The sequence below is a fragment of the Populus euphratica genome, unplaced genomic scaffold (genome assembly GCF_000495115.2).
Source record: "Populus euphratica unplaced genomic scaffold, PopEup_1.0 scaffold295.1, whole genome shotgun sequence".
NCBI lineage: Eukaryota > Viridiplantae > Streptophyta > Magnoliopsida > Malpighiales > Salicaceae > Populus > Populus euphratica.
This window is the reverse complement of record NW_011500173.1, coordinates 184,447-208,726: the sequence shown is the minus strand read 5'-3', so window position 1 is coordinate 208,726 and position 24,280 is coordinate 184,447. Positions and strand designations below refer to the sequence as shown.

Genomic DNA, 24,280 nt, shown 5'->3' with positions numbered 1-24,280 from the left:
AATTAAGAAAATAAAACGCACTGTTTAGTAGAATCTTCCCCTTCATCCTGCCCATGGGATTTCTGGTAGAATAAATATTTTAGATTAGACTGGACACCTTCATCAAACAGTTGGAGTGCGTGGGGAATGTAAATGGATATAACAGACTCCAAACTTGTGCTCCCATGCCCATCTGCCCTCTCGCCTTCTCAGGTCCTCCCTGTTCTTTGTTTCTACCATTTTAAGCTGCATTATTTTAAAATTTATAGCTGTGGTTTAAGTTGTCAATTTGTTGGATTAAGGTATCTGTGGTTTTTGATCCATCTTGCGATAGAATCCCCCATCCTGACACTGAATTAGAAAACTCCATTTTTGAGGTAAGTTAGTTTTCTGAATTAATTACATCTGTATTGTAATAAATGCCATGCGGAATCCATAGAATTCTTTATCTGACTGTTATCTTTGCTGGGGTTTAAAGATATGGGATCAAAGGGTACAGAAGAACGCATCTTTGTACAATGGGGAAAAGTTCCGGGCATGTTGTTCTAAATCTTCAATAATAAATAATAATTATGTGGTTTTTGTTGTTTTTTAAAATGTATTTTTGTTTGAAAATATATTAAATTAATATTTTTTATTTTTTAATATTAATATATCAAAACATCTAAAACACTAAAAAATAATTTAATTTAAAGTACTGCATAAAACTAAGATACAGGATACAAGCCTATGAACCATTGATGAGGACTTTGTGATTTTTTGTGCTATTCATCATTTTATTAAACCTTCGCTGTTACTCCCAAACAGAAGGATCTTTAGAATGCTGCTGTTTGCTTGCATTTTGATGCTTTATATTACACAACGATTTCTTTTGCCAATGCTGTCGACTTGATATCGAGCGCATTTGGCAGTATTCTCTTGAGTTTCTATCAAGTTTCAAAATGGATTGTAATTTAATGTCTCGTGTTGTAAAATGCAAGAGGAACCATAATATTGATGAGAATGGGAATTTAATAATTGGACTGATATTACAAATAAAACTGGGATTCCATTACAGCGTTTGATGCAAGACATAATTGTTGCTATATGCAGCAGACAGAATTGATGCCCTGTATTTGTATAACATATTTTAGAAATTTTAATGCATTTTATTATCTTTTCTTATGAATTGCTGTTCTTGTTAATAACTTCCTAGTATGGAGGATACACTCTATCCAACAGAGCAGGATCAGAACAAGATCTTCATGCCTGCCTCCACCTTGGTTTGACAGATTACAGGTCTCCCTCCCTCCCTCTCTTGTGTATGGGAATGGCTTACAACCTCAGTTCATAAATTCTTTCTATTACTTTTCTAGAGCAAACTGATAGCTGTAAATCAACTCGCACATTATACTCTTAATCTCAACCAGATGACACTTGGGCATCATGTTCAGGCGCACACTCATGATACTTGGTCAATGATCTCATGCACATATTATCCTTCGATGCTACAACTCTTGCTGGAGGCGAGACATTGCAAATTTACTAAACATCCCTCCCTTCATATTGACTGGACATGAGTTCTGTGTCAGCTTCTTTAGTTTTCATTGCAGTGGGTTGTCATAGGTTAAGGTGGACAGATATAATTTTCAAGCTGGATGCCAGTGTCAAAATTATTTTTTCAACCAGCCTTTCATTTACTGGGTTTTTCATTTTTCCGATGATTGGTCTGAAGCTGCTTCTAAATTTGCTTATTAATGAGTGGACTATTGCTCTTGGTGTGAGCATTTTACTGATGTTTGAATTTCAGTAATTGAAATGTAGCATGATATATTTATGCTTTTTATTTTTCCTCCCCCATAATGAAGAATCAACGATATCTGCCTGCTATCCAGGGTTTTTATGCGGACATACTTAAATCCTCTTTGGGATAAGTTACTCCTTCCATCAGAAGGTATCTCTTCATTCATATGAAATCTAACGGAAGAGGATTTGTCCATGCTTGCTTTTTATTGTTTGACACCTTATTTTATTGCTTTGCTAGCACCTCAGTGTTGGAGGGTTTTTATTAGGAGAAATGATGCATATGTCTTCTGTTCGAAAATTTGTATATTTAAAGTTGAATGAAATCAAGCAATAAATGATTGGTGATGAATTTTATCGAGAATACATTAGAGACACCACCTAGATTCTTTATTAAAAAAGTTATCTTGTCTGGATTTGTCAACCTGGGTATCTCGTAGAATTGTAATATTTTTTTAGCTCAGGATATCATTTTGAAAAAAAGTTTTGGCAGCTTTGATTTTTGGCAGACGACCCAAAACAGTGTCAACACACCTCAAGTCCATTGGGTAATGGTGCAATTGTAGAGACATCTGACCAGAAAATAGAAGTGTTACAAAGAAGTTATAATGTAGGGGAATTTCCTGGACATTTTGTTTTCCCTGGAGGCCATCCAGAGGTATGGAGTCTGAAAGATGAAACATTTGCATTCTGATGCCTGTTTGCCCTTTTAGATTTCATTTGCATTTGCATTTGCATTTGCTCGTTTTTCAACAAACAAATGCTAGTGAGTGCTGGCAATGGATGGATAAAATGAACAAGTAAAATGAATAGGTAGCATGAATTCTAGAATGTCCTGCATCATGACTGCTATGAAGATGCTGTAAAATGTTATGCTGCAAAACCATAACATTTCCCACCACCAATCTGCCATGCTCCCTGAGTTGGTTATCTGACCAAGTATACTTGTTAGCTGAAGCAGCGTCGTTCTTCAGATTTTGAATCAGTTTATGTATGGGCAAATCAGCAGTTGTCAAAAAGATTTTTTTTACATCTCTTCTTATCAGACACCATGTTATCTCTTCTTCTTTTTTACATCTGTTTTTATTTTTATTTTTTTAAGAGTAGTTTTAACTTGAAAAAATATTAAATTAATATTTTTTTAATAATTTTAACATGTTAATATAAAAAATAAAAAATAAATTATTTTAAACTCTACTTATCTATTATTGGATTATCACCCTACTTAAAAAGGTTGATTTGTCAGTTATAAAATTTAATTGAAAAATTAGCTTAAAAAGTTATTAATAAATCTCATATAATGAAAGGAAACAAACACCACTCTTTAAACATTATTTAATAAATAAATCATGTGTAAAACAAAATAATTAAAAAAAAATTATTTCCACCCATAGTTAGACATCAAAGCTAATGATAGGAAAAAGTAAAAAAACTAAAAAACTTATTAAATTAAAAAATTGTAAAAAAATTATTAAAAAACTGAATTGTGAAAAAAACCAACCAATTTAATTTGATTTTGATTTTATAATTTTAAAACTGAAACAGTAGATCCAAACTCAAATTTAAAAAATTAAAAAAAATTGAATCAAATAAGAAAAAATCAAGTTAAGTAAAAAAATCAAGTCAAATAAAAAAATCAATCTAAACCCATTTAAACTTATTTTTATTATAAATAAAAACTAATTAGTTTGAAATAATTCCATTTTGATTTCAACTTTTTAAAAAAATTAATTTAATTATTTTTTTAATAAAAATTAAATTGAATATAAAATAACCATCCCTTGCTAACGAATAACGCCGCACATAGTTGAAGGCCCATGACTAAGGTACCGTACCAGTCTGTTTAGGAGAGCTTTACTGTTTTTAGATTATTTTTTTAAAAAAAAATATATATATATATATATATATATAATATTAAATTAATATTTTATTAGTAATTTTGTTTTATAATTTTAAAATGATATTAAAAATAAAAAAACATTATTTTTTTTTATTTTTTTTCAAACTCAGACTGCAACAAGCAAACAGGGACTTGAATTGAACAGAAAACGAAAACTCTCTCTCTCTCTCTCGATTTTCCTCCATTGAATTCAATCAAAATGGACGCAGAATTGTTAGAATTGGCGAGACAATTTGAGTCCGCGCAGCAAGCGAAATCGAGCATCCGATTATCTGAAAGAAACGTCGTCGAATTAGTCCAAAAACTCCACGAGCTTCACATCATCGATTTCGACCTTCTCCACACTGTCTCCGGCAAAGAATACATCACTCCTGTATGTATTATCGTCTTCGTCGTCGATTTTTACACTTTTAATTTCTTTTTCTTGTTTTCTTTCCTTAATTTTTCCTTTTATTTTTCTAAGGAGCAATTAAGGCATGAAATGGTGTTGGAGATCAAGAAATTAGGGCGTGTTTCCTTGATAGATCTTGCGGATATTACTGGCGTTGATTTATATCATGTCGAGAACCAAGCTCAACGAGTCGTTTCGGATGACCCGAGCGGGCTGATGTTGATTCAAGGAGAAATTATTTCGCATTCTTATTGGGACAGTGTTGCTGAAGAAATCAATGAGAGGCTTCAAGAATGCAGTCAAATTGCTTTGGCGGAAATCGCAGCTAACTTGAATGTTGGCTCTGAACTTGTGGCTTCCATGTTGGAAGCTCGCCTCGGAACTCTGGTATCTTTCTTGTTTCTTTCTTGAATGTGATATGGTTGTCGGAGGGAAAAGAAGTTGAAAGTTTTGGCTGAGATTTTATTGGCATTTAGGTGAAAGGTAGGCTTGAAGGTGGACAATTGTATACACCAGCTTATGTTACTCGTGTTAGCGCCATGGTTCGTGGTGCTGCGAGGGGTGTTACCGTTCCTACAAATTTGTCTTTTTTGTGGGGAACCCTGCAGCAGTTGTTGCAAGCAATGGATGGAGCTGGTGGTGTGGCTACTGAAAGTTCATTTTTCCAATCCTTATTTAATGGGCTGGCGAAGGAAGGGGAGATTCTTGGATCACTTCGAGCAGGAGTTCATTGGACTCCAACTGTATGTTTATGATTTCTTCGTTTTGGTTTATAATTTTATATCACATGTGCTAGAGATTAATCTTTTTTAGATAGCGAATTTGGTTGTGGGTGCTAAGGAACGTGAAATGCTTCAAAAATTATTTTCTGTTAACTAATGATGGTTTTTTTTTTTTCCTGAAGTATTTATGTAAGCATTTCAATAAAATTAAGGACTATCTAAAGGGTACTATCTACAGTTTTAACTTAACCAAGATAGTTTTTTATCTTCAGTAAATCTTGTGATGCATACAGTTTTCATGATAATTTGACTGGAAATATTTATAGTTCGAGGGGAAAAACCTATGAGATAGTGAATTTAGTTGTGGGTGGTGAGGAACATGTGTACTGCTTCAAGACTTATTTTCTTGCTTTATCACATTAAATGGCATACTGTTTCCCTCATTGATTTTAATTGTGCTACAGGTGTTTGCCACTGCTCAAAGGGAGTGTGTAGATTCTTTCTTTTCTCAGGTTTGGAACTTAATTCTCCTACCCAATATTAATTTTGTAATCTCTAGATGCTCATATTGATGTTCTGCATGTTTCACACATGATGTTACTCAAAAGCTTGTTTGATCATATGGTTTGCTGTCTCTATGGTTGGAATGTAATCTGTATTTTGAATTATAAGACTTGGTTGATCAGTCTTTTATCATCTTTTTCCCATCCTATTGCACCAGGGATGCTGATTTTTTAGCTATCATCTCCATCTTAATCACTTGTTATTTTCCCGCTTGCAGAATTCTTTTATCAGTTATGATACTCTGCAAAAGCTTGGAATTTCCCAGCCTGTTCATTTCTTGCAGGTACTTATGTTGAGTTTATGTCTGAAATTTGGATTTGTTTTCTTTCGAGTTTGTAGAATTTATGTGAATAACTTCTTTATACTTGAGAATTCTTCGTTGTTTGTCTTATCAAAATTTGTGGTCTTCAAATCCAATATAGTCCAGATATGCTGAAGGTATACCTCTGGTAACTGCATTTGCTCATCCCTCAATGATTGAGATGTTGGATGCTGCTGTTGAGGATGCTATTGACCGTAGTAGCTGGTGAGGCAATATTTACCTTTTCTTTCCTCTTTTTTCATTTTTGTTGATTTAATTTAACTATGAAATGGTTTGCTTCAGATTGTTGATTGAAATCGTTTTCTTGATATCTTTATTTGTATGCCGTTTTCATCTTTGTGGTTTGGTTCAATATGACAGCATTGTCCAGGTTTTCTTTGACCCATATTAATTGAAATGAAAGGTAATAAAATTATACCACTATATCCTAATGCAATATGAATCATAGACAGGTCATATTTGAGGGTTGAAATTTGAGAATATATGTTTTTCTAGTTGAATTTCATGTTCTTTATTTTTCCATCTATCAAGAGAAAACAAAGTACTGTTCTAGTTTTTTTATTCTTATACTATTTGCTCTGACTAAAAAATAACCCAACATGTTTATTGTCATCATCTATCATTGTATCAGCTCCCTTTCATCACGTTGTGCTCCTATCAATTGGTTGCTTATTACTTCTGCTGATAATCTGATGTACCTGCTTCAGTTTTCACTGCAGCTATGACATGTGTTATGATTATCATTGATATTTCTTGTTATTTTATTCACAAGAACATGACTTAAAATTCAGTCGCACATTTCTTATGGGTATCAATTCATATGAACAGCAGAATTTTCTCTTAGCACATATGTGAATGCAGGTTATTTGTGCACATTGTGAAGACTAAATTGATTTTATGGATGATTGCAGGATTGATTCTCTTTCTGTATTACCCACTTCTTTTGGATCCCAAGATGCTTCTAAGATTTTGTCGCATTGTAATTCTGTTCAGTCAGCACTCAAGGTGACATTTTTGCCATGCCGATAATTGTTCATTTCTATCATCGAGTGAATTATTATTTTTTTCATTTTCTTTCTGATTTTTTTCAGGGTAATAAAGGAATGATCCTGGGGGATTCATATGTATTTAGCAATGGTTTTATCAAGGTTTGACTCTAAAATTAATATTTGATGTAATAAGGTAGAAGGGCTTACTGCTTATATTTCACTATTTCCATTGATAATAGGAAATTGTTTCTGAACTACTTAAAGATTGTTTCTCATTGTTGTTCATGTCCACTTGCATCCATTACATATGCTATATATATTTTTCACATAGAAAAATATATAAATACATTGTTTAGATACATGAAGCAGCAGGAGTGCTGACAATAGTGTCCGGTTGGCCCTGTTAGTATTACTGGCTTATCAAGCTTGATTGACCTAATTCTCAGCTGGTGGTGCTAAGTAATGGTCAGGATGTTTTAAAAATGTAGAGTCAGAGATGTGTAATGATAATCCTTTCTAGGTTTTCATCATACTGTATTTGATCTATCACTTTTCATTTTTGGTAGTCTTTTATTTTGATCATTTTCCTGGAAAGCACTCAAAACCCCTCCTACTCTATCTCCCTCTCCATCTTTGTGTGCACTTGGTGGATCTATTCTATGCATGTTTTGCTCCTATAATTTGTTTTTCTTTTGGGTGCAGTGTATTGTTGAACCAAGTTTATTCATTTTCTTATATCATTCTTTGTTTTCATTGGGATTCCGATGCCTCCAGCCTTGTCTCCTGCAATTTGAGGGTTTTCATGTGTTGTTTATAACTGCTTGATCTCTCTGTGGAATTCTGATTCCTGCAACCATATATTTTTTGTTGCTAGGATGTTTATGATCGGATGGAGAAAGAGCTGGATGTCTTTAGGCTCTCAGGGTCATCTGGTGTTATACTGAGTGATGACTTTCATTTGGTCATGGAAGCTAAAATTAGAACTGATTCCAGCCGGTCTGGTGAAGTAAATGAGAAAAAGAAGAAAAAGGGGAAATCATCTGGAGCAAGAACTGAAATCCTTCTAGATGATGAGGAAATTATTCCTTTGAAATCTAAGAAAAACCAAAGGAAAGGCAAGGAGGCATCTTTGGTCCTGTCTGATACAAAAAAGGGAGCTAAGAAAGATTTAGCTAGAACACAAGAGGATGATCTTAACATTCCTTCTGATGATTGGATAATGCAAAAGATCCTGACTCTGATTCCTGATTTTGAAGAGCAAGGTCTGTTCATTTTGCTAATGATTCCTTTTTGTTGCTATTGTCTAGCTGATTTGGCGTTGATGTCATATCATGTTCTAACTGGTGAAGTTAGCTGATCTGGCAGGTTTGGAAGATCCACAGACAATTCTTGGACCTTTAGCTAACTATATGAGACCTATGTTAATTAGTTCCTTAAAGGAGAAAAGAAAGACATTATTTACAGAAAATGCTGGGAAAATGAAGCACCTGCTTGATAATTTACAAAAGAAGCTTGATGAGGTTAGCACAATTATGATTGCAAATTAATTATCTACATCCAGTATTTTGACATTCCTCTGATTTAGTGTTTTGTACAATGTGCTTTCTTGGTAATGGAGGCTGTGATTGGTTCTTATAGTTCTGGCAACTCTTTGAGATGTAACTTCCTTTTTGCAGGCTTTCTTAAATATGCAACTGTATGAAAAGGCACTAGATTTATTTGAGGATGACCAATCAACCTCTGTAAGTTCTACTTCTTCCTATATTAATTGATATAAGGAAGTTAATATTGGATAGATTAACCACCCAAACAACTTGCTATTTTGTGATGAAATGGAATAAAGACAAGCCTTGTTTATGGTTTGCAGGCTGTCTTGCACAGGCATTTGTTAAGAACAATGGCTGCTTCTATTGGAGATATGCTTTTTCATAACTTGGTAGCACCCATTCCTCTGATTTTTTCTTACCACTGACGTGGTTTCAGTAAATTAAGATATATAATTTGAAGGATGGTCTGATGCTTGGACTTGATGTAAATGTAGGACATGCACAACAAATTAAAGAACGGAATTAATGTTGAAGAGTCTCCAAATTCAGAATCTATCATGCTTGGTTCCGCAGAAAGAACTGCTCTTGTATGAAACATTTGCTGCCTTGCTTTGTGCTTTATGAAACTGGTCAGAAGTTTGGATATGCTAAATGATCTCCTCTATTATGTACTCTCATTCCTCATGCAGGCAAAAAGCTTTCCAGGATCCCTTTCAAAAAAGGCTCTTGCAGTAGTTGAAGCTTTGGAAGGGAAGGTTAGTTCTTGTTAGTGAAAAGTTCCTCTTTCCATTTTCAAGAGTTATTTAAATGAAGAACATGTCCTTTAACACTTCGCTCCCTTTTTGGTTGGGTGGAGGGGAGAGAGCAGACAGGTGCTGATGTGACTGGGGGTTAGGGGATCAGAGAGGGCAAAGTAAAAACTATATTTTGCTGCTTGCAACAATATTCTGGTCCTCTCTCGCTCTGATGTAGGTTGGGAAGAAAAAAACCTCAAAATCAGCATTTACAGCAAAAGGATGTGTAAAACATGAATAAAATTTAAGTTGGAACGGGATGATAAGGTTTAGTATTGAGAGAGAAACTGTTAAAATCTGATTAGGTTGATGAGAAACAAAAGACATCCTGTAAAATAGTTCTGCAAAGCCCATTTATAATAGTCAAAATCCCTAATCCTAATCTTATCCTTGTAAGGAAAATAAATCCCTAATCAAATAAGCCACATGCTAATGGCATGACACTGGAGAATCCAAATAATATAGGGATTTATAACTGAAAAAGAAAACTATAATTAACAAGAAAAATATTGTAATGCTCCTGCTTCTCTCTCTCTTGTGGCGGGTTGGCGGGTGGACAAAACACTAGTAGCTAACTCATCAACTCTTTACACCCTAGACCTGATTCAAGTCTGAGCATGTTTCAGCTGAAATCATTGGATTCAACTACCAATAGACTTCTCTAGCCAGCTATCTCATCGTCTGCCTTTAATTTAAAAAATCTAGGAGATATTTGTTCTTATCTACTTTTGGCACTTTTGTACAATGTTTAATCCCAATCATTCTACTGAGCAGCGGGTGGAAGCTTTCATGACGTCACTAAGAGAGCTGGCAGAGGAGAGGTAGTTTTGTTTGTGCTATTATTATAATTTTATTTTAGAACTGCCTTCTTTTCTCGGAACCTGACATTTACATTTTGGATTCTGTTTTTTTTTCAGTGGGTTGCACTTGAAAAAGCTTGACAAGAAATTGGAAAGAACTCTTCTGCACTCATACCGCAAGGTACGCATGCTTTGTATAGGGGGAAAAAAAGAAAAAAAAAAGATCAGAGTTCTCATATCCACAAATGTGTTTACTTGGAAAGTTCACTATAAGTATCATATCTTCTCATCCTATAAAATATCGAGGAAGCTATTTTGGACAGCTTTTTTACAGTGTTCAAGTATTGATATATTTATTTGTTGATTATAAAGTTGACATAAAATCCAACATTAGATTCATTGCTTTTTTTAACTAGTTCCATTGTGATGAATCTCTGTAATTTATATTTTTGCTTATTTAGCAGTTGGGTCTTTTGCAAGTGGGTGACTTGCAACTTTGGATGGAAATATGACATATGCACTCATTTGGATGTCTGTTTTGATTGCTATTGTCAGGATTTGACAGCTCAAGTTTCTGCTGAAACTGATCCAGTTCTTCTTCTGCCTAAAGTTGTTTCCCTGCTTTATATTCAGGTTCTATCTCTGGATTCTATGCAAGTATGGCAACTTTTATAGCTTTTTCACTTCTTGAACATGAATTTTCTGCTGCAGGTTCGCAATAAAGCTCTTCAGGCCCCTGGAAGGGCCATTTCTGTAGCTGTTTCTCGATTGAAGGTATGTGGCATTCCTGATATTTTACTAATTAAAAATGCATTTTTCAAAGTGCGTTTGTGTTGCAATGCATTTGAAGCCCCATTTTTTTTTTTTTTTCAAAACTTAGTTTTACTTTGGTCACTGTTGTGGTGATAGAACTAGAGTGTCATTATGTATGGTGCAATTCTGTACCAGCGCTTGGAGGCTATGCGATGCTCTCCAGCTCCAGACGTGGCTTATTTGGATGGGGTTTTCAAATATTTGCCAACAATTTTTAATGATGAGAGGTAGAAGATGCTGGTCTAAGTGGAAACTGACTTAAGGATGAGTGCCATATGTTTTCATTTTGTTGATAGATTCCGGACCACCTCAAAATCTTGTTTTGTGAAGATATCAATTGCTTTTGGTTTATCCATGTGCAATGAAAGGTGAATGTGATGTACATGTATGACGAAGGAGAAGCAGAATTCCTATAGGAGAGGGATTAAATAGAAGAAAGACAGTAAGATAAAGCAGAGAAGAGATAAGTCCCATAGCATACGGATAAATAGAGAAGAGAATGGTAGTAGCAAATACAAATAGCAATTCTCAATTCAATTATCATTTAGTCTTCTTAAATCATGAAAAAGGTGTTCTTAAATAGGCATCTAAAGCCTAGTAGGATCCTGTTTAATGTAGGAAATTAAATAAAAGTAATTAAAATCGAAGAATTCTAATTGACTAAAATAAAATAAAATAAAATAAAATAAAATAAAACAAGATATTGAAGCTTATTTTCATATAGCTGGTTCCCCATCAGAATCTTTTGCTATATTCTAATAGGTAATGTCATGCTGAAAATCAGTTTCCATTTGACATACTTCTATTCATTTTCAAGGACTACATAAATTGCCGAGTGCTCTCTCTCCACAAGGGAGATGGGGAACGTTATTTTGAATTTGTTGAAATGTTTTTCTGCTATATGGTGGTATTGGAAAACAATTTTGTCACATCTTATATGCCACTGAAAGAAAATGTGGTTTTATTATTTTATCAGCCTGTCTTGTATCTAGGTAGGTCCTTCTGCGACATTTTGACTGTCCTGCAACAATTGGAGTATAAATTGGGATGTTGCAGTGTAGAAGTTTTGCAGGTTGTTTCTTTACATGTTATATCATTTGCAGTGTAGATGCATCTGTTTTTACTTGCATGTTTATGGCCTGGATTCTTTGGTGTTGCCATTTGTCTTTGTTGGAAACTTGGAAGTCAGGGTTTGAATGCAAATTGCCTGTAATTTAAGTCACTGGTTATTCAATAACTCACCCAAATAGGTTGGATTTCTTCCATTCATATGCTATTGTAGTGATGTAAAACAGGCTTTAAAGTTGTGTTTTTCCTTTTTTTTTATTGTTTTTTTTTATGACTGTTTAAATTGGACTTTCAAAACCCAAGAATTCGTTTACTTTTCAGCTTTGGACTCATGACCTTGATTGTTTGTTATTATTATTATTATTATTATTATTATTATGTACCATATCACTTCTTGGCAACTTTCCTGGCATTACTTGATTTTTATTTTTATTTTTTGTGGGAAGTTTTGTTTATTACATGCTTTCTGCTTTAATGCCATTGTTTCCAGGACAAACTAGATGATTCAGCATTCAAGATCCTGACAGAATATCAAACTGCTACAGTAACACTTCTGTCGCTTTTATCTGCTTCGACTGGTGATGTGAGTAGCATCTGTTTCGGCCTTCACTCTCTATTCTTGGTTTGGCACATTTATCTTTGTTACATTTGCCCCTCGTGATTCTGGGTTCGGTAAATTATAAATATTTTTGTCACTTGTCGCAAAACTTGCAAGGAAAAACTTGCATAGTCGCTTGCTTTTGCAAAGAAAAAAAAAGTGTCGACACAGGATAAGAAAGGTTTGTGCATCCTGGTAATGAGTAGAGGTTGTGACAGCTCTAGTTTCTGAAACATGTTTAGTCTTTTATGTGATGCTAATTGTTACTGTCTGTATTGTTTTTTCTGTTTTCATCAGGAAGAAGACTGTACATCTGACAGGATTTTAAGTAAAAGGGAGCTCCTGGGGAACTTGATGCCAGCATTGAAAGGCCTAGTTTTGGGAACCGCTCAATCTTGACTTGAACTGATTTCAGATCTTTGGCAGCTGGAAAAATCTTCTAAAAGTGAAGGTGTTAATTTACCATTGTAGGTGACCATCTCTTAGCAACCAGCTTGATTTAGAAAAGACGGATCTGCGAAATAGTTAGTTCAAGATTAGGGTTGGTTGGTTCATAATAGGGTTATAAAGGTGGGAACATGATTAAAGGAGCAGCAGCATTTGAGGCAAAATTATGAGGAACCTTGTAACATCCTTGTGGTTGCAAATGATTTCTACTAAAAAGATTCTTGTCATTTTTCAATCACAAAAGCAAACAGATCTTATCGTTGCTTTTGTCTCTAAAAGTTTTGCTTGCAGACAATAAATTTTATCATTAGCTGTTCTTGAAAGTTGCTTCTGTGTCAGATGGAGCTAAAGATAATTGTTAGGCTAAATTGGACACTTTCAGATGCCACGTGACATGTGATTTGATAAACTTTTAAGAAATGGAGTCAGTCATGTGTACACATGCCACCCCATAATTGATGACTGCAACTTTAAATGTCAAATCAAACAATTTTGTCAGGGATTGTTTTTCTTTCTTCAAGACTAGTGGTTTTTTTATCAACAATTATACATTTTAACTTATTATCTATTTAAAAATATTATTTTATTATTTTTAATAATTTATTTTTGATACGAGTATTTTAAAGTGTATTAAAATAATTTAAAATTTTAAAAAAATCAAAATATTTTAGAAACACAGTGCAATTCCATGAGTTTAATTGTTATTCATGAGATTTGTTTTTATATGAATTCAATCTAATCATCTTCTTTTTTATCATTTTGAATAATAAATTATATTTTCAACAACTTGAATGACGCGCGTGCGCCATACGATTGAACTCGAGGGGTTTTGTGATAAAATTTAAGGGGCTAAACAGTACTTAACAAGATAAGGTTGAAAAAAAATTTGGCCCTATATTAGTTAAGCAAAACTAAACTTAATTATCCAACATTTGGATAGAATTATTTTTTTTAAATGGGACCATATCGGAAAATGGCCTTGCTATATTGCTGACATGATTGAGAAAAGTTGATGGCCGAACCTATCTTCTTCTTCTTTTCTTTAGCGAGAAAAACTTTTGATACAGTAGTAGCAAACATAATATATATTTTATTGATTGAGATAATGACGGAAAAATAAAAATAGAAATAAAATTTATAATTTTTGAAAATCACAACAAGAGAATTAATTCAGATTGAAATCAAAGGCGAATAGTAAAAACAATAACATTAAATCAAGGGTTGCATTTTTATTGTTATTGGCTTTACAACCATTGTGATTTTTAAATATTATTTAGTTGTAAATAAAACAACTTCGACCTTTTTTATCATTAAAAAGCTATGAATAAATTATGATTTTTTATAAAAATAATATTAGAAGAACTTGATTCATCATTAAAAAATTATGAAAAATAACATATTTTGTTGGTTAAGTAAACTCGTTAAACATGTAAGTTAAATATATAAATAGAATAACTTGGGCTAGTATGCTAGACACGTGAATGGAGTTATGAATTCTACCGGAATTATTTAAAAAAATATATTTATTATTTAACTATATAATAAAAAAAATATGCTATCGCAAAATCTAACACTAACTTAGTATCGAGATATCTTTTAAAACTGTGATAACCTCATAAAAAATAAAAATAAAACCAATTATAAAATTAAATTCTCAATTAAGTCAATACTTAAGGATGAAATGGAAAACAAAAAAGTTAAACTCACCAAACTCGTACATCAAGTCAATCAGTCAAACTCGTGAACAGCTCCGTGAACTTTATAAAGTTTTATAACATGATTTTCTCTTAAACTAATTTTTTTAACTATATGAGAAAAGGAAATAGATGATAAAAAAAATTATACTTAAATTAAAAAATAAAAAAGAAAATAATGATATCCTATCAAACCCATAAACTAGGACAACCAAGATTATCCTAACAATCTATGCTAACCTTATAAAAAAATAAATTAAAAAGAAATAAATTATAAAGCTAAATTCTCAAACATCTCAATATTTAAAGATAAAATTGACAAAAAAAATTTAAAAAAAAATCATAACAAAACATGAAGCAAAAAAAAAAAGAAAAAACAAGTAAAATAATATAATCTACAATGTAATTGGTGTGGGAGAATAGTAGGTTACTCAACCTTTAGTTTTTATTACTTTATACATATTAATAATATTAATAATATGACTTTTCCCTGCACCTTTTTTTTTAAACTATAAAAAAGAGAAAAATAAACTATAAAAAACTTAAGTTTAATTAAAAAAAAAAACAGAGAGAGAGAGACCCATCAAACCCATAAAATTAATGAAATTTGAGTTATCTTGATCAACTTACAAATCATATTAACTATATAGAAAGGTAAAAAAAAATACTAATGAAACCAACCATAATTGCAATTTTGATAAAGTTTGATTTATTTATTTGCATGTGATGAAAAATTGATGGTGGTAACAAACATAATATATATTTTCTTGATTGAGACGAAGAAGGAAAAATAAAAAGAGAAATACATTTTATAATTTTTGAAAATTAAAAAATAAAGGTCAAACTATAAAAAAAAATGATTGGATGATGAAATTGAAAGGAAAAAAAAATTCAACAAAAGTGCAAAGGAAAAATATAGAAATTTAGAAATTTAAGAACCGAAATGAAAAACCAAACATATGAGAAATTACAATTAGATAACTAAATTGAAAATAATAAAAAATTTTATAAATAAAAAAGAAATGAAATAAAAAATTAATAGAATGAGGGTTAAAATTGAAAAGTAAAAAGTAAAAGGATAATAGTGTGCATTACATAGTAGGAGAGAGAGAAGAAGAGAGGGAAAATCAAACGATCATTAGTTACAATCCAACTACTTCTATTAAAAATAAAAGAGGATACGACAACACATTTAGAAAAATAATGAAAAACTAGTCATGTTCATCTAGTGGCGTCACACATACCACCTAAAATGATGCTAACATTATCCACGCATTAGGACGTGCTCAGCATGTTCTTGGGTTTTAAAATTTTAAAATTTTTTTAAAAAATATAAAAACATTAAAATGTCCATATGATCCTGAAAATCATACAAGATGCTTATATAAAAGTATAAATATATCCTTTTAATGTTAAGTTTATGTTTTGTTTTTTTTATTATATATTAAAAATTAAAAACCTCAAAACACTCTTTTCTAGCAGTATAATAAATTTTTTTTTCTATTACGCTTTTTAACAATTAAGAATATTATGCAAAATCCAAAAAATTCTTGGCTAATAATTTTATATTTTATTAATTGGGAGAGCAAAATAATATTTATACGGTAAAAAAGAAGAAGAAGAAGAGATAAAGACATCAACATCCCATGCGATAGGCTTAATTTTTTGATACCAAAAACCATAAAAATAATTTTATTGTCATCCAAAAGACATTGTACTATGAATGTAGCTAATTTCCCGGGCAATTAATACATCTGCCAAGTGACAATATTTAATTATCTCCTTGACGTGTGTAGTTTTGATTCTTGCTCCTGATTTACTTTACAGCCGCCACGTCCAGTTGCTTAAATTGTTTTATTTTTATTTATTTATTTAGTTTCGCAGGATTTCTTTGTTTAAAAGTTTATTTTTATTTATTTTTTTGCTTACGAATGGCGTGCACGTAGATAGCTTGAATTCAGCAAGTGATTGGCCTTCTAAGGCATCGCGAAACGTATAGGTATTAGGTAATAATTAAACATCAATTATTTAGCTTAAATCAATATCAAGTCAATGCTTAATTATCTCTTACAGCGTTTCCTGCATGAAGACCAAGTCAAACTCGTGATGGAAGAAATGAAAATGAGGGGAGGAAAGATAAACCAATTGATTTTACTCCTTTTTATTTGAAAATAGTTTTTTTCTTTTTTAAAAAAAAAAAGTCAAGAAGGAAAAACGGGAGGAAAATAATTTCTCATTAGTAGGAAACGTGGGGAGGAAAATTGGTTATTGTTTGGCCCGTTTGTCTATATAAAAGTAATTTTTTTAGAAAATAAATTTTTAGATAATAAATTTCAAAAAAATAAATTATTTTATGATATGTGATAATATAATAAAAAATAAATTGAAAAATATTTTTCAGTATTTGGTTATATCATGAAAAATAAGCTGGAAAATAACTTATTAATATTTTATTTTTTTCAAATTTATTAAAATAATAAGGAGCAAATCTTACAAATTAAAAAAATTGAATAAGAATAAAATTAAAAAAAAATATAATTTCATAAATTATCTCAAATAAAATAAATAATAATCAAAATAAAAAAAATTAAATTTGAAAAATAAAAAAATTAAAAAATAAAGAAATTAAAATAATAATAGTTAACATTTCATGAATTATTTCAAATAAAATAAGTAATAATCAAAAGAATGAGAACCAAAGTTAATATAAAAATTAAATTTTAAGAGATAAAATTAAAAAATAAATATTCAAAACAATATATATATATATATATAGTAATCAAAGGTTTGAGGATCAAATAATATAATATTTTTAAATTTTTTATAATTTTTAAAAAATATTTTTAGTCCAAATTTTTTAAGAAAATATTTTCATAAAAATTAAACTTTTTTTAATTAAAAAATATTTTTTATTAATTAAATTTTTTAATAATAAATAAATATAAAAAAATTTGAAAAGCAGTTCCTCAAAATTCATATTTCAAATGAGAAAGATGGCCTTGGTCTCTTAATATCTCATAAATAGCATTAATACGTAAATTAAAGAAGTATCTTGTATTTTGACTGGCTTTTATCATTAAACGTCTTTGTTATTATTATTATTATTTTTTTATAGTTCGGTTTCATAACTTTCTGTTTTTAAATAGAAAATACACATAAAAACAATTTATAGTCACAATATTCTTCTTTTTTTTCGTGCAACAATTGAAAATTAATTAACTTCAAAACCAGTAATGGTGGCTAGTTGACTACGATTAAAAGTCCCGCTAGTATAGAAAAAAAAAAAACCATCGTTTTATTCTTTTTATAACACATCGGATTGTCGAGAGGGTTTTATAATCTTTTTGTTTTAATTTTCACCCAACTCAGTGTATAAAAATTATTGAAAAATATAAATTTAATAGTTTTTAAATAAAAAATAATAATCTGAAAAATACTTTAAAAAATATAAGCTAGCACAGTAAAGGGCAAGCGTAAAAGACTCTATTTAATAAACCTCACATTTTATTATCCTTGTGGCAGAATGAAAAACGAGGATAGGTCTCCATTTGCGACCGAACTCAGGGTGGGGTTACTTAGTTACTAGCTGCCCTAGACGTACCTCCCTTCCTTCAATTTAAAGTTATCTTTCAGAAGTTGAAAGCGAACCACTTGCCCATGTCAACTATCCATGGGATACAGTGATAATTGTTGTTTTTTTCTTGCCTGTATCCTTATATTTGTTTTATAAAAAGTAAGGTTAATTTGACTATCACTTTCAATAAATATATTTTTAAAAATTAAACTTATATTTTTATTTTTATAAAAATATAATAATATCTTAATTACCAACACTTCATTTGTAAAAATACTCGTTTAAGCCTTCCAGTCAGTGTCACTAATTAATTTTTAAAAAAAATACAAAATATATATTTTTAAATAAAAAACCATATAAAAAAGAATTCATACCTCACTTCCAAACGTCTCCATAGTATCATTATCGAGGCTAGCTTTAATAAAAGGCATGCCGCTTTCCTACATGTTTCTAGCACGCAGGAGATTTGATTAATGAAATTTTCAAAATGGAATCCATGGGGATAAAAAGAAGAATCATCCCTTTGTATAATCAACATCTCTACCAATTTCCAATTATATATATATATATATATATATATATAGGCAAGCTAATTTATTCAGAAAAAAATAATTTATTTAAAATTAAATTTAAAATATGCTAACAAAGTACAAAAACAAAAAATACATTATTTTTTTAAGAGTTATGAATTCTATTAACTACAAGGAGTTATTAATACTTTTAAAAACTTATGCATTAGCCCTTGATTTTTTTTATTTTACAAGGATTTTATATTATATAAAAAAATTAATTAGTCAGAAGTTAATTTTTATTTTATAGGTATTAAGTTTTTGTTTGACAAAGATGACGAAGTTTTTGTGGCAGCCCTTGTTGGGTATTTTTTATTATTATAGGCTACAAATGATGGAATATAATTTTAAATTATTATTTTATTTTATATTAATTAATTTGGGTTTTATTTAAATCAAATACATATCTATCCCATCAATTTTGATATTTATATATAAATACTTTCATGTAAAGTTCCAATATTTAAGTTTGTAAGCATAATTATGTAACCTGATTTCAAGTCAGATCTGGAACAGTGCTAGGTTACAGGTTAAAAAATCAATTTAAGTTTATCAAATTATTTTTAAAAAAAAATAATAAAAAAGGAATCAATTAAGGTTGGAGTTGATTGATTTGAACAAAATGTTTTTTTGTATATTTCTTTAAGTTATACTAGTAAAATTTTGAATCAACTAGAGCTTGTTTAGAAATAGAGGCCAATTTATTTTTTATATATTTTGAATTGTTTTCTCTGCTAAATTTAAAGGTAATTTTAAAAAAATAAAAAATATTATTTTAATATATTCTAATATAAAAAATATTTTTAAAATAAACACAGCTACATTGGTAAAATCAACATGGCAAGTCGGCCCGGGTTTTAAAGACATATATGTAAGTAGTCATAAATTACATAAATAAAGGCGTCGGTTGATGAATCCCTGCCTTTTTCCCCCACTTGTCATTAAAGAGCCAAGCCAAAAACTTTCTTCTGTTAACATGGAGATAGCTGTTTCTAACCCCCATTTTCCTTTATTTTTCTGGCCTTCATAGAAGAGGTTTCCATCTACCCCCATGATATGTATTAACAAAGCTCACCAAAACAATCAAGCCTCAGCCTTCTACATCCACAGCTGGTTATGACTCTGTAATTGTGTTTTCCCATGGTTTGTTTGCTTGCACACTAGTGTGTTTGGTTTCTGTTACTTATTTAATACAAAACATAAAGTATCTAGGAATCTGGCATCATCTGGGGTTGTCACCCAGTTCGCACCAGCTTGTGTTTTGACTCCTCTTTATTTGAACTGAAAGCCCTTTTAGCATTCCAAAGTATACCATATTTACCTTGTCCTCCTCACAAGTATTTCCCATCTGGGTCTCTCTCTCCCCCTCCCACTTTCCATTGGACCTCAAATTTTGTTCAAGGTGTGCCATCTTTTCTTCATTTATTTGTGAGTACTGTCAACTACAAGCTCCTTTCCTTGTATTGCTTTTGGCTACTTTAGATTTGTCTTTCTTGTTCAATTCTATACATTGCTATTTAGGATTTAGATTTCTTCCGTATCTGTAACTGAAAAGCACCAACTTCTTTGATTGCTCTTGCTATATTATGCAATCTTGGATTTTGATTTCACTTCCTTATTCATCCCTCTTCATGGATTTTGGTTTCTATTGTTCTGCTATTGATTACTAGGGGCACCCTAGTGCTCTGCCTTGATAAGAGTCCTTGGTTTCTATCTTAAAGCTCAATAGATTTCCATATTTCCCCAGTAAAGTTCCAGATTTCGAGATGATGGGCAGTGTAGGATCTAGACGTTTCCTTTGTGTACTTTTGTCAATCTTAAGCTTGGTATGTTTATCTAGTGGGTTTACTCCTGTAGACAATTATCTTATAGACTGCGGATCACTCACCAATACTACAGTAGGTAACCGTGTTTTTGTTGCTGATAACTCCGCCTCCAACTTTCTTTCAACCCCGAAAAACACTTTTGCAAATGCTTCAATATCTGTCACTTCTGGGGATGATTCACCACTCTATCAAACAGCAAGAATCTTTGATGGAACCTCAAAGTACACCTTTTTGATTAACCAACCTGGGAGGCATTGGATTCGTCTGTATTTCTACCCATTTGTTAGTGGTAGTTACGACATGAGCAATGCGAGTTTTGGTGTTTCCACCCTAAACCATGCCTTCCTCAGCAATTTCAGTGTGAAGGCTTCTGTTGTTAAAGAATTTTCAGTTAATGTAACCTCAAAGAACCTTGTTATCACCATCACTCCTTCAGGCAATTCATTTGCCTTCTTAAATGCCTTGGAAGTCGTTTCAGTTCCTGATGAGCTCATTACAGATGATGCTGAAACTTTTAATCCAGTGGGGAGATTCAAAGGCCTGTCCTGGCAGGCTCTGGAGACTGTTCATAGGGTGAACATGGGTGGACCAACAGTTTCCTTCGAGAATGATACCCTTGGGAGAACTTGGGTTCCCGACCAAAGTTTTCTCATCCAAAAGAATCTTGCTATCAGCGTGTCCAATGTTGCAGCTGTCAAGTATGTAGATGGTGGGGCAACACAGGATTCTGCTCCGAATGCTGTTTATGGTACTGCCTCTAGAATGAACTCAGATAATAATCCCAGCAGCAACTTCAATGTGACCTGGGAGTTCAACGTGCAGCCAGGGTTTCAGTATCTTGTTAGGTTTCACTTCTGTGACATAGTAAGTAGAAATCTTAACGAGCTCTACTTCGATGTTTACATTGACTCCTGGCTTGTAGCTGAGAATGTGGATCCAAGCTCTGTTGCAAATACTTTGGCTGTTGCATTTTATATGGATTTTGTTACTGCAGCAACGGTTAGCAATAAACTTCGTGTGAGTATTGGTCCAACTAACACTATTAGCAGTGCCTACCCCAATGCAATTCTAAATGGGTTGGAGATCATGAAAATGAACAACTCGTTGGGTAGCCTCAGTGGGACAGCTCCTGCAGTTTCAAATTCAAGTTCGAAGAAGAATGTTGGTGTGATAGCGGGATTGAGCATCGGAGCACTTATCCTAGCGGTGTTGGCTGGTATTTTCATTATGTTCTGCAGAAAGAGAAGAAGGCTGGCACGCCAAGGCCATTCTAAGACGTGGATTCCTTTTTCCATCAGTGGAGGAAATTCTCACACCATGGGTAGTAAATACTCGAATGGAACAGCCACTAGTCTTGGTTATAATTTGAGGTATCGCATTCCTTTTGTGGCAGTTCAAGAGGCAACAAACAGTTTTGATGAGAGTTGGGTTATTGGCATTGGTGGTTTTGGAAAGGTATACAGGGGAGTTTTAAATGATGGTACAAAAGTGGCTGTTAAAAGGGGAAATCCACGATCCCAACAGGGACTTGCAGAGTTCCAGACTGAAATTGAGATGCTCTCTCAGTTCCGGCATCGCCATCTGGTTTCATTGATTGGGTACTGTGATGAAAAGAATGAGATGATCTTGATTTATGAATACATGGAGAATGGAACTCTCAAGAGTCATCTCTATGGCTCAGGTTCTCCCAGCTTGAGTTGGAAGGACAGGCTTGAGATATGTATTGGAGCAGCTAGAGGACTCCATTATCTTCACACTGGATATGCAAAAGCAGTTATTCATCGTGATGTAAAGTCTGCTAACATATTGCTTGATGAGAATCTCATGGCCAAAGTAGCTGATTTTGGGCTTTCAAAGACAGGACCTGAAATTGATCAGACCCATGTGAGCACAGCAGTGAAAGGGAGTTTTGGATACCTCGATCCTGAGTATTTTAGAAGGCAACAACTGACAGAGAAATCAGATGTATATTCCTTCGGCGTGGTGTTGCTTGAAGTTCTTTGTGCCAGACCTGTTATAGATCCATCCCTCCCAAGAGAAATGGTTAACTTAGCTGAATGGGCAATGAAATGGCAGAAGAGAGGGCAGTTGGAACAAATAATAGACGCCGCGCTTGTGGGAAAAATTAGACCAGATTCACTTAGGAAGTTTGGAGAAACCGCTGAGAAATGCTTAGCCGACTTTGGGGTTGACAGGCCTTCTATGGGAGATATCTTGTGGAATTTGGAGTATGCCCTTCAACTGCAAGCAGCAGTTTTACCGGGCGATCCTGAAGAAAACAGTACAAATATGATCGGCGAGCTCTCTCCACAAATCAACAATTTCAGCCACAGTGATGATAGTGTATCTGCTACACAGTTTGAAGCCTCAAGTGTGGATGGCCTCTCAGGTGTTTCAATGAGTAGGGTATTCTCACAGCTGGTAAAGTCTGAGGGCAGATAACTTGCTAGATGGTAAATTTGATGCTTTTAGCTCCTCTGATAACTCTGGTTTGTCCTCTCACCAACTACTGCTTGTCATACCAGAGGAGACGGGAAAATTCTATTTATTTTTCAGGGAAAGGAAAACCTATACTTGTTAAGATGCATTTGTTTCTTTAGTCAATTTATGAGAGCATCTCCCAAGATCAATTTGTCCTGAGATTGGTCTCCGGGGTGGAGCATAAGGAGACATCCCCATGCTCTACAACCAGTCGGCTTCAATAAAGTTGTCTTAACCATGCTAAATTGTTTCGGGAATTCTGCAATCAAGCCACGTTTTCAGTCTCTTGTGTACAGCCGAGGTGGTTCAGATGGTAAATTGACGAGGATGTTGAATCTTACCCTGTAACATGTATGTGTTTTTATTTCTTGTTAGTGTTGAAATGAAGTGCATTTATTTGGTCAGTGTATGAATGTTAAAGAATCTACGAGTATGGTGAGCAAGGCACTGTCGAGTGCCTGCTTGCAATTTGTCCCTGGTTACGTTATCTAGCAAATGATTTTTGAATATTTCCTGGCGTGCTCGCAGTGAGTAATCCTCACGGCGTTGTGTTTGGTATTACAACACATGCCCTGTATGTGAATTATTTTTTTTAGCTTGACAAGCCATGATTGGAGGGTGCGTTTGGTTATTATTACTTAGGAAGAATGGACAGGCATGGCAGCAGTTTATAGTCATTACAGTTGAAGGAGATGATCGATGTCTAGTTGTTTGTTTCCCTTGTACAATTCTCCCATCCTCTCATTGTTTGAAATTGATAAACAATTTCTTATGCTTAATTTGAAGAGGAAGAATATCCAGAATTCTTGATTGTTTTCCTGTTTTTCCTTTTTTTTTTCTTTTTCACAAAATGGAAATATAAGATATGTTATAACACTCTTCGACAAGTAAGCGTTACGTCTATGTTGTATTGTTTTTTTTTTATTATTATTATTTGAAAGGATTCCCACGCGTTCATGTAGCTTAGCGGTTTATTAAAAAATAAATACAACAATACATAGAGATGTGTATACACCACTCCTTCAGCATCTTGATTATTGTTTTTATTTTATCTAAGAGGTATCTAGAAGTAAAGTAATGGATTTTTTTTAAAATGTTTTTTATTTCAAAATATATTAAAATAATATTTTTTTATTTTTAAAAATTATTTTTGATATTAGTACATTGAAATGATTTGAATATATTAATTTAAAATAAAAATAAAATTTAATTTTTTTCTTAAAATACTTTCTAATTATATACAGTGTCAAACACTGCTTCACAACTTGCTTAGGTTGAGAGTCGGAGCCAAGTCGGATTGAGCCGTACACGATTCAATAAGAAACAAATCGAGCGTGACACAGGCCTAGCAAGTAGCCGTAAACACCTCCGTGAGAGAGCAAGCAACCATGCTAGAAAGTTGAGGAGAAGACTTCGCAAG

At 32.5% G+C, this 24,280-nt stretch overlaps 3 protein-coding genes across 7 annotated transcripts; all 3 read left to right on the top strand.

Annotated features, from left to right (window-relative positions):
* Window positions 1-2,455, top strand: LOC105111397 (nudix hydrolase 9). The gene is made up of 6 exons (XM_011006734.1): window positions 1-192; window positions 282-356; window positions 458-514; window positions 1,175-1,257; window positions 1,854-1,912; window positions 2,271-2,455. The coding sequence occupies exons 1-6, from the start codon at window positions 133-135 to the stop codon at window positions 2,453-2,455; spliced, it is 519 nt and encodes a 172-aa protein (XP_011005036.1). The 5' UTR covers window positions 1-132.
* Window positions 2,456-3,768: 1,313 nt separating this feature from the next.
* On the top strand, window positions 3,769-15,961 carry LOC105111390 (E3 UFM1-protein ligase-like protein). 5 transcript variants are annotated; one of them, XM_011006724.1, is made up of 21 exons: window positions 3,769-4,034; window positions 4,125-4,439; window positions 4,529-4,795; window positions 5,239-5,286; window positions 5,556-5,621; window positions 5,761-5,864; window positions 6,572-6,665; window positions 6,752-6,808; window positions 7,524-7,911; window positions 8,003-8,169; window positions 8,326-8,391; window positions 8,517-8,585; window positions 8,691-8,783; window positions 8,886-8,951; window positions 9,765-9,811; window positions 9,908-9,971; window positions 10,346-10,423; window positions 10,502-10,564; window positions 12,162-12,254; window positions 12,567-12,702; window positions 15,935-15,961. In XM_011006724.1, exons 1-20 carry the CDS (start codon window positions 3,861-3,863, stop codon window positions 12,666-12,668), a joined length of 2,421 nt encoding a protein of 806 aa, XP_011005026.1. In that variant the 5' UTR covers window positions 3,769-3,860; the 3' UTR covers window positions 12,669-12,702; window positions 15,935-15,961. The 5 variants fall into 5 exon arrangements, with proteins under 5 accessions (XP_011005026.1, XP_011005027.1, XP_011005025.1 ...); XM_011006725.1 differs by lacking the exon at window positions 15,935-15,961 and having other exon boundaries at window positions 8,015-8,169; window positions 12,567-13,039; XM_011006723.1 differs by lacking the exon at window positions 15,935-15,961 and having other exon boundaries at window positions 12,567-13,039.
* Window positions 15,962-19,448: 3,487 nt separating this feature from the next.
* LOC105111389 (receptor-like protein kinase HERK 1) lies at window positions 19,449-23,421 on the top strand. Its single transcript, XM_011006722.1, has one exon. It carries the CDS (start codon window positions 20,320-20,322, stop codon window positions 22,819-22,821), a length of 2,502 nt encoding a protein of 833 aa, XP_011005024.1. The 5' UTR covers window positions 19,449-20,319; the 3' UTR covers window positions 22,822-23,421.
* Window positions 23,422-24,280: the final 859 nt, after the last annotated feature.

What these genes read in the sequence shown, in the direction of transcription:
- LOC105111397 (XM_011006734.1), top strand. Translation starts at nt 133, where the DNA reads ATGGATATAACAGACTCCAAACTTGTGCTCCCATGCCCATCTGCCCTC. An exon ending in CTGCCCTCTCGCCTTCTCAG is followed by an intron (nt 193 to 281) that starts GTCCTCCCTGTT and finishes TGTTGGATTAAG; the next exon opens with GTATCTGTGGTTTTTGATCC. An exon ending in CTTGGTTTGACAGATTACAG is followed by an intron (nt 1,258 to 1,853) that starts GTCTCCCTCCCT and finishes CCTGCTATCCAG; the next exon opens with GGTTTTTATGCGGACATACT.
- LOC105111390 (XM_011006724.1), top strand. Translation starts at nt 3,861, where the DNA reads ATGGACGCAGAATTGTTAGAATTGGCGAGACAATTTGAGTCCGCGCAG. An exon ending in TAGATTCTTTCTTTTCTCAG is followed by an intron (nt 5,287 to 5,555) that starts GTTTGGAACTTA and finishes TCCCGCTTGCAG; the next exon opens with AATTCTTTTATCAGTTATGA. An exon ending in TACAAAAGAAGCTTGATGAG is followed by an intron (nt 8,170 to 8,325) that starts GTTAGCACAATT and finishes TCCTTTTTGCAG; the next exon opens with GCTTTCTTAAATATGCAACT.
- LOC105111389 (XM_011006722.1), top strand. Translation starts at nt 20,320, where the DNA reads ATGATGGGCAGTGTAGGATCTAGACGTTTCCTTTGTGTACTTTTGTCA.